The sequence below is a fragment of the Montipora foliosa genome, chromosome 1, assembly GCF_036669935.1.
Source record: "Montipora foliosa isolate CH-2021 chromosome 1, ASM3666993v2, whole genome shotgun sequence".
Taxonomy (NCBI): domain Eukaryota; kingdom Metazoa; phylum Cnidaria; class Anthozoa; order Scleractinia; family Acroporidae; genus Montipora; species Montipora foliosa.
Genome location: NC_090869.1, coordinates 70741878 through 70757015, shown reverse-complemented (window position 1 = coordinate 70757015; position 15138 = coordinate 70741878). Strand labels below are relative to the sequence as shown.

The window sequence follows — 15138 nt, the reverse complement described above, 5'->3', positions numbered from 1 at the left end:
ACAATGAGATATAAAAGTGAACAAATTTGTACCGGCTACACATTATGACATTTATATGAAACGGTCTACACGGTCTACCACAACTTTTCACTATGAAAATAATATGATATCATATTTCTTGCTGTTGCGATGGTAGACCGTTGGTAAATGGAATAGACGATATGTACAGGATTTCTAACTGTGTGAGCTTTATTACGAATCACCTGGTAATGCATTGGATCGATTACAAAAGAAAGTACTAGTTGAATTGTGCTGTTTCCTCGAAGATACGATTTTCAACTGTAACGCCACCATCCCCGTTGACGTCACCAAGAAACACAATAAATGGTATTGTGTTACATAATACGAGCCGTGTGTAACTTTTCGAGCATCAGATCTGCAGTGCAAAATACTTTGCTCGCTTTAGGATTTGGTACGGAGTCTTCTGTTAGCGATGATAAGTCCAAGCACTCGCAAATCGATGCTACCATATGTCAATAATTAATATCCTTTGTGTTTGGTACTTCGCGTGCAAACTTCTGAAATGTTTCAGAGCTTATACGATATTTAACGATTGTTTCTTTAGTTCCTGCTTTTCTACGTTGAAACGTTTCCCTATAGGATTCAAATCCGGACTGGCAAAATTATTGCAATCAATCAGACAACAAGTTGCAAAAATAGTGGAGACACTTCACCTTCTTGGGGCGTAATTAATTTCCCTATTATCTCTCACCCTGCAGCCCCCCTCCCCCCTTATCAGTGTTGCTAGCAAGACAAAAAAAATGTTGGGAACTTAAGCAGTCAACATTGAAAGGGGGAGGGGGGAGAGGAAGTGGGAAAGGTTTAAATTCTAGATACGGCGGGCATTGGAAGCTAGAAAAGGTGTTTTTGAATAAAAGTGTCTCAACAATTTTGCAACTTGTTGTGTGCTCCAACATCAAACATGGACTGTATAGTGGCAGCCAGAGGCACCTTTGTATGCTTTCAGTCCGATATCGTGAGCTGCGCCCTTTCGCAATTCAGTCCTCGAATGCAAGTAAGGGTGATTACCGCTGCTAATTATTATAATAATTATTATTATTTAAGCTCCAATAACAAGAAAGGCACTTGGCTTCGAGAGATGAGGTGTACAGAAATGCGTTTGAGAAATGTTGCAATTTTACCATAACTTTATATAATTAAAGGTCGAGTAACACCATGCAATGGTTTCTCTGCTGGAAGGAAAGGACTTCATGTCCTTGACAAAGCAGTATCGCTGATCACATTGCGTGGCTTGCTGCTTTTTCAATGTTCACTTCAGGTGCACGGTGATTGGCTAATTTTTGACAGTTCTCTGAGCATGACATCAGGAGGCAGCATTCAAAATTCAGAGCGACGCCTGGCGGCTCTCCTTCTCTCCCAGTGCAGAGAAAGAGCCTGCTCGCAGGCTAGCGGTTGCCTGAAACAGAGGAGACCAAACGTCATACCAAGGGAACCAATGGAAAATAATCATTTGATTGCGCCATTTGAGTTGGTATCACTACATTTTGTCCATTTGGAAAATACTACTGGTGGATATGAGAACATTTTGTTCATTGTGGTCCATTTCGCTCAAGCTTACGTCATGTCCAATAAGTCAGCATGAACAGCAGCCAACAAACTGTATAATGATTTCCTACTGTGATTTGGTTTCCCAACCTGAATCTTGCATAATCAAGGGGGCTCTTCCATCAACTTGAGGAATGGTGTGGAATAGGTTGATACAGGTCTACCCATTAATAATAATCATCATCATCATCATCATAATCATAATAGAAACGTTCTTAGTGCGCATTTAAAAATCTCAATGCCCTTACAATAAACAACAATAATACAATAACAATAGCAATAAAAACAAGAAAAATTACAACAAGTAAACAACAAAGGTATCATTGGTCATCAAGGAGGTGGCGACGAAATGGGAAACTAAATGGCTTAAGCAAACCCTACAATCCATGTTGAAAACTTTGCCAGAATATAAGAAGGCCAGTTGTCTTAATAAAGTCATTCATGCAGGCAATTGCAATCAATGAGGCAACAGGATTCCCTATTTATTTCCTATTGTTCAGTCAGTCATAAAGACTACCAATTGACCTGATCTTTGGTATCAATGATATCACTTCTTTAAGCTACCAAGAATATGTCAAGGAGTGGCAAGCATACAAAGTTGGCTGCAAGGAGGTCAGTGTAGAAAAGAAACAAATATGATTGCAAGGATAACAGTCCAGTTCCCCAGCATAGTGATATGGTATTAGTGCGGAATCTATGAGAGAGAGGTGGTCCTGGCAAGTTACGATTGTATTGAGAGGATCCAGTCTATTGAGTAGTCTACCTTAAGCCCAGTCGACACGTGGAGCTGGAATCTGGTGAAGGATCGCAGTGCGTGGCTCATCAAAATTTTCTGCTGGCCTGCTATGACAATGACTAAGAAACCACAACTGAAGTCACGGATTGCTTAACCACCTGCCTTATCGACTTTGAGGGTCCGTTCTCAAGTACATTTACTGCATATATGGAGTTTTTTTTAACACTTGAAAACCACTACTATACCACGAAACTTATCCAAGTCATCCTTATTTACCACGCACAGCAAGCCAACTTAGTCAATGAGTTGGGGAAGAATTTCACATGCTTTTGGTCCAGAAAAGTTGCAGATGAGACTAGAATGTATGCTGTGGGTTTTGCCACAAACAATAGATAAATATGAATACTACATTATGATGCAAATACAACACACAAAGAATATTAATACCGGGAAATTTGAATTGGGTACAACTTTGAGTTAGCCAATTAGGTCTATTTGATGCTAAGCAAACAATGATCTCGGTAAAATGGTAAAATTAACAATTAACTCGGTAAAATATTATGGTGATTGGTTCATGGCAGAGAATTTCAATTGCAATTACAGGTGAGCCTTTACAACAAGTTATTAAAAGGGTGAAGCCATTTCTTTCTTTAGGAAATCTTGTAACATTATATAGGTCAACCTTATTTCAGCTATTGCTGTGTAGTCTGTAGTCTGGGATGGGATAGGCGATACTTTATCTGCGACCCTTCAAAAACTATAAAATTGGGCAGCACGAATTCTCACTAGTGCTTTCTACTCAAAACCCTCTGATGAAATGCGTAGTGAGCTTGGTTGGATACCGCTCGCTGAGATAAGACACCAACGCAAGGCCATGATGATGTTTAAAGTGTTTAATGGATTGTACCCTTGTTATCTCTCGGATATGTTTACCTTTCATAAGACTCTAAATGATTATAGCCTTTGATCTTCTAACACTGATCTCGTACTACCCAAAACGAGAACAAATTATTATAAAACAGTTTTGCAATTTTGGGAGTCAAATTGCAGAATTCTCTTCCATGTAGTTTAAAGTGCACCTAAACCCACTATTTTTAGCCTACAATATTGATCTCTCTACGGAAAGCAAACATGTTTGACGATTCTTACCTCAAAATTACGCTTTTTATCTGCTGGGTAAGAAGAGCAGAGTTATTAAAACTAGCAGTAATTTAGACCCACAGCCGTGATGTGAGAGGCATGGGACTATTCTTGATTTTACGTCACAAACTGCTTTGCAATGCAAAATTTATTTAAAACACGAATGCAAAGCAGTTTGTGAGGTAAAATCGAGACTACACCCATACCTCTCACATCACGGTCGTGGGTCCAAATTACTGCTAGTTTTGACAACTTTGCACTTCTTGCCCGGCAGACAAAAAGCGAAATTCTGGGTAACACTGCTGACATATGCTTGCTTTGGATGGGAACATATTAGGAACAAAAAATATTTGGGTTTAGGTGCACTTTAAAGCAGGAGACTTCCTTAGAACGTTTTAAGGCCAAGTTAAGCCGTTTACTATCTGTTTATAGCCTTGTTCTTAATTTTTATATTATTACTCTAATCTGTATTGTAATGCACGGCTTTTAAGTAGAACAGGGTACTTTTGTAAAGTATTTTTGATAGAACCACCGTGGATAAATACAGTTTTCCAACCATCCATCCATCCATGCAACTTACATCCATAAATGCAAATAATTAGATGCATGCCCAATTTTGAGATCCAACAAGCGTCCCTGTCTAACCATTCGTTACATATTTTCTGGTGATAAGGTAAGTGTAGGGGTTAACATTATTTTTTAGTGAGAGTAAATTTGAGGACTGGAGTTTGGAGGACACTTTGTGACGTTGATTGTCTGTATTCCCAGACGCAAGTGATGAAGATGAGGAGGAGAGCAAGGGAAGCTTTGTGGTGCTTGTCAAAATCATTGTGCATCTAGTTTCGTACATTTCTGGACATGTCGGCTAAGCCATAAAAAAGATTATTTTAGACCCTCTTATTATATTTAGTTATGGAACTTTCAAAAATCTTGTTATGGACAAAAGAAAATACGACAATAGTGGAAAAGAGAACCTTTTCTTTTAAATACACTTGCATCCAGAGTGTTTTGGAGAGTTAGGGTTAACCCTAACCCTAGCCACTTTGCAGTGTGTTCTCTCTTAGATGACTGCTTCATTTTCTAGCTCCAAGTATCTCTCAGATAGTAAGTGTACTGTCACTAGCCAATTTAGGGAATCATATTCTACAGTACTCTCCCCTAAGGTTTCACAGGGTGTTTTGTTGTTGTTTTATTTCCCACAATATTGCTCTGTTGTTATTCTCTAGTATTTTCCAGCAACGTGCTTGCATTCACTTGCTTTCTGGCATTGTTTTGCTTTTGCTCCCGATAAAATTCTGTTAGTTCAGCTTGCAATTTTTGTCGCCACATTACTTCCTTGCCACATAAATTTACTCACCTCTGTGAACATGAAGTACACTAGAGAGGTGATTCTGCATGAGAAACATTGCAATAATCTTACCTTTGGTTACAGTTTGTTGCCAGTAACATTTTGCACAGTTGTGAATATCTTGTAAATTGGCTAGTTGGACATTCACGTGTACAACTTTTAAAGAGACGTTTCCCATTAGAAATTTTACCTTGTCAATGAATTCCTTGTTGGTAGCCACACCATCAAGGCAGTACAGTTGCGCAAAAGGAACCACAGAGAGAATCTCATGAGAAAGAAATACTATCGTCCTCAGACTTATCACATCCGTGTTCCCAAAATCTACAAAATGTACTTCAGCCTGAAATAAAAAAAAGAAACATACCTTCCGAGCTGCAATCTACAATCATGGACAAAATTCCTTGGGACAGTGAAAGTGAATGTTGTTATTCCTCCAGATTCAATTCAAGAGAGGAATTTAGTTAAATCACGTGACAAACTTCACTGATTAAGACTGATGGTTTCAGTCGAAACGTCTGTTAATAATTAAGACCAAAATTCCAGAAAAAGATTTAAATAATTCCTCCTTCCTTGGGACAGTAATGCAAAACCGGTAATGACAGACGATTTGACTCTTACTCCAAAAAGCAGTGCTATATTTTAAAAGTCTGTTACATGTGCCCCCTCCCAGACCCAATAAAATGTTGAAGGTCAGTAAAAACTGCGGGGATGTGTTGTCAATATTGTATGTGGGATGGGGGGAGGGGCAGGCCTCGTGTATCTCATGCGAATCTTTGTCTTGTGCGTGTTTAAAGAGCTACACATGCGCTATTGTCCCAAGAATTTTGCCCATGATTGTAGCTTTGAACAAACAAAAAAAATACACAGGCTATGACCAGGTACTGTATGGGTTACTGGGTTTTAACAATGTGGAAATGCTTATGTTCGTAGGAAATCCCTCTGCTCTTGTATTCTGTCATTTATTTAATTAACCCAAGATATACCAGCATAGCTCCTCTATTCTGCGACGGGGCATTCATAAACAACTAGTGTTTGATGAGATCACACAAACGAAAAATAAAGGAAGAACAATAGCCTGTAAAAAACATAGGTAAGGCATGAAAAAAAAAAAAAGGAAATGTGGGCTAAATGTGTTGTGTTAATCAAAAACTACAGCAACAGCTAAAGAGAAATAGCTAAAAAAGAAAAAAAAATCCGTTTTAAATTGCAAGCAAGATTGCACACCAGCCCCCAAATTGCATGAATACTTTGAAGTAGTACTGCACTCTGTACTTAATTTTCCTTTAAAATACCTCAACTCATCGACTCCTCGGAGTGAGACTTGATGTATTTTACTCTTTCTATCGCCAGACAATTTCACTTGTCCAAGTGGAATGGTTCAGGGGTTTTTCCCTACTACACTGTACTGTATTTGTCATAAGATATCTGTCACAACATTCTCTCCACTGAGTTTCAACACTCACCATCAAATAAAATTATTTTTGTGAAAAGCAATGCAAGTATGAATTACCTTATCATCCTCAATCAGTTTTTTAACACGGCAGCGATACCACTTCTTATCTTCAGGATAAACCCCACCATACACCTGCAACAGGTTACAGGCTCACAATTAATTTTAATGATGCACTATTACACAGTGTAGGACATTTCCCATTTTTCTGAGGGTTCAATGTGCCTTGCTACTCCACCATTCAAAAGTACATGCAAGTTATCAGTGTCACATAAGACACAAATCATAATGTACTACAGGGATATCACTTTGCAAGATGTTGCGGAAAAAAATGCATTATAGGTGGTTAAGGCACTCGCCAAAGCATGCCTTATACAGTTCGCTCACAAAAGGATGCCATATCAAGACAATGCATGTCAGAAGTGGCCAGGTGTTCTAAGATCACCCTAACCTTTGCTATCAATAATGACTGTTGTAACCACAAAATAAACACTTGTCAATGCCTCATAAAAAGAGAAAAAAAGGCACTCACAGCATACCCTAACCCTAAAACCAGTAAGGTGACACAGTGCTTTATTCCATAACAGTCAACTGAGCTGTGTTTTGTTTTTCAGGAGGTTCAAGTTGTTCACTCCAATAGTACACAATATTGTTTTTGGTATTGTAAATCATAAAAGTACCACCACAGATGTCCTACGTAAATAGCCTCCTGAAAATATATGTGGTTTCTGGTAGAATATTAAACTGAGGTTAGGTTAACTCTAACCCTAACTCTAAAGACTGCAGACAATAATAGGGAATCTAACAAAAATGGCAACAAGGTTGACATGTAGATCACTTCCAAGTTCCCTCCAACATCTTTTTCACAGCAAGTTAATGCAAGATTTGCTGTGGTGTTACTTTTTACGTGAATAATATACCATCACCAAGACAGCTATTCACAACAGAAGGACATAGCAGTCAGGCCCCGTCAGGTGAGGTTGGTATCTGGACGAGAGACCACTCAAGATATACGACTTGTGTCACAAACATGGGACCTGAGCAAGGTACAGATTTGTAAGCCTGCTTCATGCAAAACAAAATTTAATATTGATGCAAAAGTAAATAAATACTGATAGACAGTTTTTAGAATAGCCCATTTCCGAGTTGCTGCATGCCTCAGTTTCAAAGCGAGTCCTGGTGCACAACCATTCAAATGGAAATGAGTTGCGTATTGTTATTCAAATCAAACTCATTTCCCTTACAATAGTTGAGCACCAAGACTCACTTCGAAACCGAGACAAACAGCAACTCGGAAATGGCCCATTGAGCAGAGGGATTTGATTTATCTGTCAAAACATGACATCCATCAGACCAGTTTGTCTGGACAGCGTGGAATGTCTTGTGCTTGAAAGAAAAAAACCAATCATAAAAGTTAGGACTTCACGAAAGTGGAAAGTGTTAGGACACTGTATTTGTAGCCTGTTTTTCTTTAGGGTTCCAAGCGAGAAAATAAATTTCAAGTGTGGATAATTTTGAAAAATGCCAACTGCAACCAAATTTGCGACAAGAAAGCAACACATTTTGTGCTACAAAAAAAACATTAGGGAGATTTTTGCTACGTCCAATTTTTCTATTGTACTACTCAAGTGAATCGCAAAATCGAAAGTGACATTGATTTGAGCGGCCTACCTTGCATGTTAATAACAATTAACTCCGGAAACAAAGGATACCACTCTGACAAAAGGAAGGCAAGACAATAGGTTTATGTTTTGGTACTAAGTTTTTTCTTTCTTTCAAGTTTTGTAAAGTTCGACAGCAAATTTACTGTGCAAATTCAACACAAAGATCACAATCGTACAACCCTTGAGGTTGACCATTGTTTCTGCAAAGTCAAAAATTCACACTTCTTGACAAGGTAATTTATCACCAGGTACTTCCATTGTTTTGGAAATGAATGCTGCTTTATTACATATCAAATTCTTGCCAATTTTAGGGCTCATTTTTTGAAAATTCAAGCATGCTTCCAATAGAGCTAGACTTGTTATTTTCGTAATTTATGCACGCACTGTAGGCCTATTTGCCAACGCGTAATTACACTCTTACAACCCAGTGACATAGTATGTCACCACAAAAACCTTCAACCTCAAATAACAAATAATTACAGAATAAAAAAAACTTTTAGTCTTTGAGAGTTTAAATGTCTTGCACTACCCAAGCTCCACAGTCGAAACAAGACTGAAATTTACAAAGTTATGCAATTACTTCACTGAAATGCCAAGCAAGAGCCTGCTGTCATATATCCCCCCCCCCCCCCCCCAGATCCAATTGGGTGACAATATAAACACACGATTTGATAATCAAGAGGGGAAGAGCTCTGAAATACTTCAAAACTTGAGCTAATCACTGCAAAAACATACATCTCCACATGAAGGACAGCCCTTCACAAGTAGCATTCAGTTGATGATAAAAGAAGATGTTGACTTCAAGCATGCCCAAGAAGCACAAATGCTACTACGCTGCAGACACACAAGTTGACCTGCTGGTCAACAAACATGAACTATGGGTCCATAAAGCTGAAGATATTGAAACACTGTTCTGTTCATTTGAGCACCATTGTCACAACAAGTTCATCTTGATAAAACGAAATTAATGCATAACATGACACAAATGCTCCAGTGTTTAACCTGCAGAACAGTTTGATGGAGGATAAAGTTTCATTTGATGAAGAAGTCAACATCAACAACAACTTTAATCCGGTCAGTGTAAAACGCAGACTGCAGACTGAGGTTATAATTTAACTTTTGACAAAGCCCAAACCCATTACAAATGCTAACAGTTAAGCCTAAATATTGTTTTGCATTTCTAAGGGGGTTTGGGCTTTTTCAACAGTTACGTTATAACCTCAGTCTGCATTTGACCCCTGGTCTGCAGTCTGCATTTTACACTGACAGCCTTTATTCTACCTTTACATCATTAGAAAAAGATGGGTTAAATGGGTTAAAAGTTGTCTCACCAACAGGTTACAATTTGTCCAATTTAATGGTCACTCTTCTTCTCATCATGTTATGCAGGGTCCCACAAGGTTCAATTCTTAATTGGTCCTTCATGTTTCTTAATTTATATTAACGACCTAAGTAAAGTACCAGAACCTCTTGATTTGGTGTTATTTGTAGACGAAATCAACCTATTTGCTTCTCATAAATAACCTAATACTTTCATAAATATCCTAAACACTGAGCTTGAACATTTATCAGTATGCTTTAAAGCTAATAAGCATAGTTTCATGATATTCGCTTATTTGAATTTATGTATTAATTCCTTTAAATACTCGCTTCTTCCCAACAGTTTTAGAAATACTTTCTGTTTCAATAACGAGATCCATAACTAGAATACAAGAAATGCTGATGCTTTGAGATTGCCCTTACGTAGAACTAACACCAGATAATTCTCCGTAAGTTATTGGGCCCAATGTATTAATTTTTAATTCCTTAGACAAGGATGTTTGTAACTAACTTTCCCTTTATTCTATTAAATTCAATTTGAAAAAATACATTATTAGCAACTATTACTTGAGTGAATTTATATATATTGTCCATTATCATATTTTACTCCGTTTTGTTTGGAATTGAAAAATACATAATTAAAACTATTAGTTGGGTGAATGACAATTCAATGGTTTACAATATTTGCATATACATTGCATATACATTGACATGGTTTTGTCAATCATGTATCCAATTTTCGTTCGCTCTCTTTTGATTTTCTTTTGGGGGGAATTATTTGATAATCGCATGACATTGCAAGTATTAATAATATTTCATGATTGAACTGTAATCGGGGCAGCCTTTTTGTACAACCCTCATGGTTTCCATCAAGACTTCCCTGCCTTTTTTTGTACTGTGATTTCCTTCTATCGATACTCATTTTCTTTTTTCTATTTCTTTTGTCCTTTGTAAACGTCTGTGTAGTGTGGTAAAATAAAAATTGAAATTGAATTGAACTAAATAGAATTAAATACATAAAAGGGTATTAACCACCTAAAATAACTAAAAAGTGAAAAAACTCGGACAACAACATGGCCACCTGGTGTTTCCTTTTTCACAAATACACTTTACTTAAAGGATTCCCCAGGCTTTTCTCCAAATACAGTGTATGTTAACAGTCTCAACCTTTTCAAATTATTCCAACTCTTGAGCAGAATTTTGACTGCAAGGACCAAATGCGCATTTGCAAGAATAATATGCATAGGAAGAACAACAAATTAAACAAAAAGAAAGAAAGAAAAAAGCAAACAGGCCCTTGGCAAGCCACAAAATATGGCAAGTATTGCAAAGTAACAGAAAGTTTTGCGAACACACACCACGAGCCTAGTGCAACCGTTGACCTGATGTTACAGCTCCCCCTTTTTTAAAGGGAAAGAAACTCAAGCAAACAAAGGAAAGACAACTGAAAAAATTACCGAATTAACATTCAGTGGCAATGCAAAACTCCAGACAACATGACCACTGGAGTAGTGTTTCTGTCTTTAATTTGAACACAAGACTTTGTGAAATGTTGTTCCCACTGTGGCTAAAACTTGACATAGTCTTTGAACCTTGAAGGTTCTCTAACTGTCCTACTGAACCGTGTGGTAGTAGCCATAGACATTTTGACTGGTGTTGACCCAGGATTCTGCATGTCTTCAGTGTCTGTTAGGTCTTCATCAGATGGGGCTGTGCATGCAAACTCTGATGGCTTGAGCTCTTCAGTTCTTAGCAAATGACGACGATTTCTTCAGTACTCTCCCCACTCTGTTTCAACCTTGTAGGATCTGGGTGACAGAAGAATCTCTGTAACTTTAGCAGGCTCTCTATGGGTTAGGCTTGTTGCCTTCTTGAACTCCTACCAACTCGCCATTCATCAGTGGAGGCAGTACCTTGGCTGTTTTGTCATGATGCAGCTTCTGCTTTCTTTGTCTTTCTTAAAGCTTAGGCAAGACCTCTTCAGGATCATACAGTTGGGGCTTTAACATTTCTCTGGTCATTGGAATGTGGGCTCTCAAAAGCCTTACCATTAACATTTGGGACGGTGACAAGTTGACTTCCTCCAAAGGAGTATTCCGAAAATGAAAGGAGGCTTTGTATTGGTCATCAGCTTTCTCAAGCATTGACGTAACGGTTTGGTACCCTCGACTTGATGTGACATGATGAAAACCCAAGGCCTCCGAAAACTCTTGAAAACTCTGCAGAACTGTAACATGGACCACTGTCCAACACTACCACTGAGGGCACACCACACCTTGCGAACTGAGACCTGAGTGCAGTAATTACCCTAGTGCTGGTCATGAAAGGAAGTAAAGTTAGTTCTGGTCACTTGGAGCAATAATCAATATTAACAAGGTAGTTTCGACCATTCTTGAGTAGGATGTCTGTCCCAACTTTAGCCCAGGGCAATGGTGGGATCTCGTGTTACCTCAGTGGTTCCAGCTGCTGACTTCGTCTATTTTCTAAACATAATGAACAGTTCTTAATCTTCTCTGTCAGATCCACTGTCATCCCAGGCCAGAATAATACTTCACATGCTCTCGTTATTGTCCTGTTGATTCCAAGGTGTCCCTCTCAAACTTCTAGGGACAATGATCTTTTGCTCCTTACGATAAGCCCATGTGCTACTGGATAATTCATCTCTGCAATTCCACAATTCCTGTGCATTGAGGGGGACTTGACCTCTGGAATCTGGCCAAGCAGACAATATTACTTGTTGAAGTTCCAGCAGGATCTCATCTTCCTTAATTGCTTCAATGAACTTGGCCAACTGTTGGTCTGAGATAACATGCTCTAGTAAGTTGATGTTAACTCCTCAGCATTTGTCAGGTACTCTTTTTTTAATGGGCTCGTGTTAGAGCATCCCCTAAGTGCAGGTTTCTCCACGCTTGTACACTACAGTGATTCCTGGAAAAGCGTTGAAGCTGGACCAACATCCATTGCAGGTACTAGGGTGCTATGTGTAGAGACTTCTTCATAATGGCCCCCAAAGGCTTACGATCAGATTCAACTGTAACATCACGGCTCACAACATAATCTGCAAATTTGGCACCACCACATACCACAGCCTAAAGTTCTTTTTTGATCAGAGCATACTTTTGCTGCGTGGATGTGAGCACCTTTGAGGCATACGCTACTGGTTGGTTTTCCTGAATCAATGCAGCACCAAGACCGGTTGAACTACCATCAACTTGCAATGTCAACGCTTCCTGTGCATCATAATATCCTTACACTGGAGCAAGGGTAAGCGATTCTTTGATTGCTTTGAAACTGGTTTCCTGCTGCTCTTCCCAGTGCCACAGAACATTCTGATGTAGTAACTGTCTCAATAGTGTGGTGTGGTCTGACAGGTTTGGATTAAACTTACTGACATAGTTGACCATCCCCAACAGCCTTAAGACACCAGCTTTGTCTGTCGGTCTGGGCATCTCGACTATAGCTCTGACCTTTTGGCCGGTCTGTCCTCAAACCATCCTTGGAGAACACATGGCCATGGAACTTCACTTTGTTCTGCTGGATATGACACTTTGACGTCTTCAATCGAAGGTTACTGTTAGGGTTTAGGGTTGTGCCTTGTTGCAGCCATGTACGACAATTTCATCCATAATGACCTTCACACCTAGTAGCCCTTGGCAAAACTTTCTCCATTCTCTGTTGGTAAACCTCTGGTGCAGATTTAATTCCCATTAGCATCCTCAAGTATCGATACCTTCCAAACTGGATTTGGTAGAATGCCTTTTCTGCATCCAAAGTTGAAAACATTGAGGCTCCTGCACAATTTGCTGTAATGTCACTGACTAACGGTAATCGGTAGTGTTCTCCTTTAACGGCCACATTAAGATCTTTCGGATCCAAGCACACATGAATAAACCCATCCGCTTTATCAACACAAACAAGACTGCTCACTCAATCAGCTGGTTCATTCAACGGTACTTTCTCTATGATTCCAGCCTCCGCCATTCTGTCCAGTTCCTTCTTCAATGGCTCTTGCTTAGAGTGGGGAACTCGCCTGGGGGGGGGTGCACTACAGGAGGAAGCGAGGGGATGACATTAATGTGATACCCAAGTCCTTGGAATACTTCAAGAAACTCATCTAGAATGCTTAATCGTTAACACCATTTATGTGCTGGATAAGATTCATCTTCTGAGATGTTTCCCTATCCAAGAGGGGCACATAGTTTCCATCAACAACTTGAAAACAAACTTGACACTTTTCCCCACGCACCCAACAAGGAAACTCACACTTTCCAACAGGTTTAATACATGTTTGGGTGCAACTCTCTAACTTTGCTGAGGAGGATTGCATGGCCTTGTCATGATCTTCTCATAAGCAGCTTTAGGTAAGACACTGCACTGGGCCGCAGTATCTAATTTGAACAACTATGACAATTTCAACCCACTCCTTGTTTTCTGCACTAATTGCTCCAATAAACATAACCTCAGTGTCAGAGTGACAATCATCAAGAGTATTTACCTGCTTCTTTTGCCCCTCTGGGCTACAACACATCCTTGAAAAATGGTTCATTTTTCTGCACTTGTTACAGTGCCTCCCTGCAGCAGGACACGAAGTTGGTGCAGGCTGAATACCACAATTCCCACAAGGCGTTCCCCATTGGGTCTTCAGACTTTTCTGCCCGCTACATCCACTTTCTCAACTCTGCTATTCTCTTCTTTTAAGCTCTTCATGTGCTCTTTGCTTGTTTCGGCAATACGAGCAGCTCTGAACTCTGTTCTCTACCCATCAGCCTTTCCTTTAAATGTGGATCTCTGAGGCCCTGCACGAACATAGATGCAATCCATGAATCTTCTTTATCACCAAGGTCGCAGTTCTTAGCTAGCATTTTCAAGTTGCAACAAAATTTGTTGACTGTTTCTACTTCATGTTCTTTTTGTTCAATGAACAGAAAGCGGTTTAAGTGCCTTGATGTCAACAGAGCACAATGAGCGTAGAATTTCTCTTCTTCTGCCTAAATTTTATCCCGATCTCCCTTGGAAGTCCACACAAAATTGGAAAAGATCTCAACACATTCTTTTCCTAGCATACGAAGCAGCATGGCAACTTGATCTTTTCCTCTTTTGGTTGAGTCTGCTCGCAGGTTTGTAGAGATCCCAGGACATTTTCCAGCGCGTCCATACTTCAGCCTTATTAGTCGGCCCACTCAATACGAAAGGCTCAGGCGGTTTCAGGTGTCCCATCCAGATTCTGACACCATGAAGTGTTATGGGAAAGGAACAACACACACAAGATGGTGGATGTACAGAACACTGCTTTATTCCCCACACTACATGCCTGGTGCAACCTCTGACCCGATGTTACAAAGGACAGACAGGTTTTCCTTGAGTTATGCTATCCTTGGCTCAATGTCCAGACAACACTAATTTACATGTAATCCTTGCGACTTTTGGGATATTCGCAATATTTGTGACTAGCCAAGGACCCTTTGCCTTTTGTTTCAGGTGCGCCGAAAATGAAGACCTGGAAAACGAAGATTCCCCAGTTAAAAATAACAAAGAACTACATTCATTTTATTTAAAACGATCAATAAGCCATCTCTTGTGAATTACTGTAGGGTCTTCGTTTTCCACAAACCCAGGCTGCTATGTGGAAAACAAAGATCCCCACAAAAAAAATTCAATGACGAAGACAGACTAGCCAAACACAACATCCCCATTGTTTGCTGTGGCCGATAAGTCGTTTCAGGTGAATTATACACATCCAGTCCGCTATGCAAAAAACGAAGACCAATCCATAATTTGGATACCGTTTTCTACACACCTCTTTTGGTTCCATCTTTTTCTTAAATCTGTTGTACTTGTGATATTTGTTATTCTTGCTAACACACATGGCTGCCACGTTTTCAACTGCTCCGCTGAAATTTTTGTTTATACTTGT

The 15138-nt window shown here is 39.4% G+C and overlaps 1 protein-coding gene across 1 annotated transcript in view; it reads right to left on the bottom strand.

The window, feature by feature from the left end:
- LOC138007572 (serine/threonine-protein kinase 31-like) overlaps positions 1-15138 on the bottom strand; it is a 117425-nt gene that overhangs the window by 61715 nt on the left and 40572 nt on the right. Inside the window, exons 6-7 of the mRNA XM_068854562.1 lie at positions 6301-6375; positions 4981-5130 (exon numbers count right to left, since the gene is read on the bottom strand). Coding sequence (XP_068710663.1) covers positions 4981-5130; positions 6301-6375 — 225 coding nt within the window. The remainder of the gene's footprint in view (positions 1-4980; positions 5131-6300; positions 6376-15138) is intronic.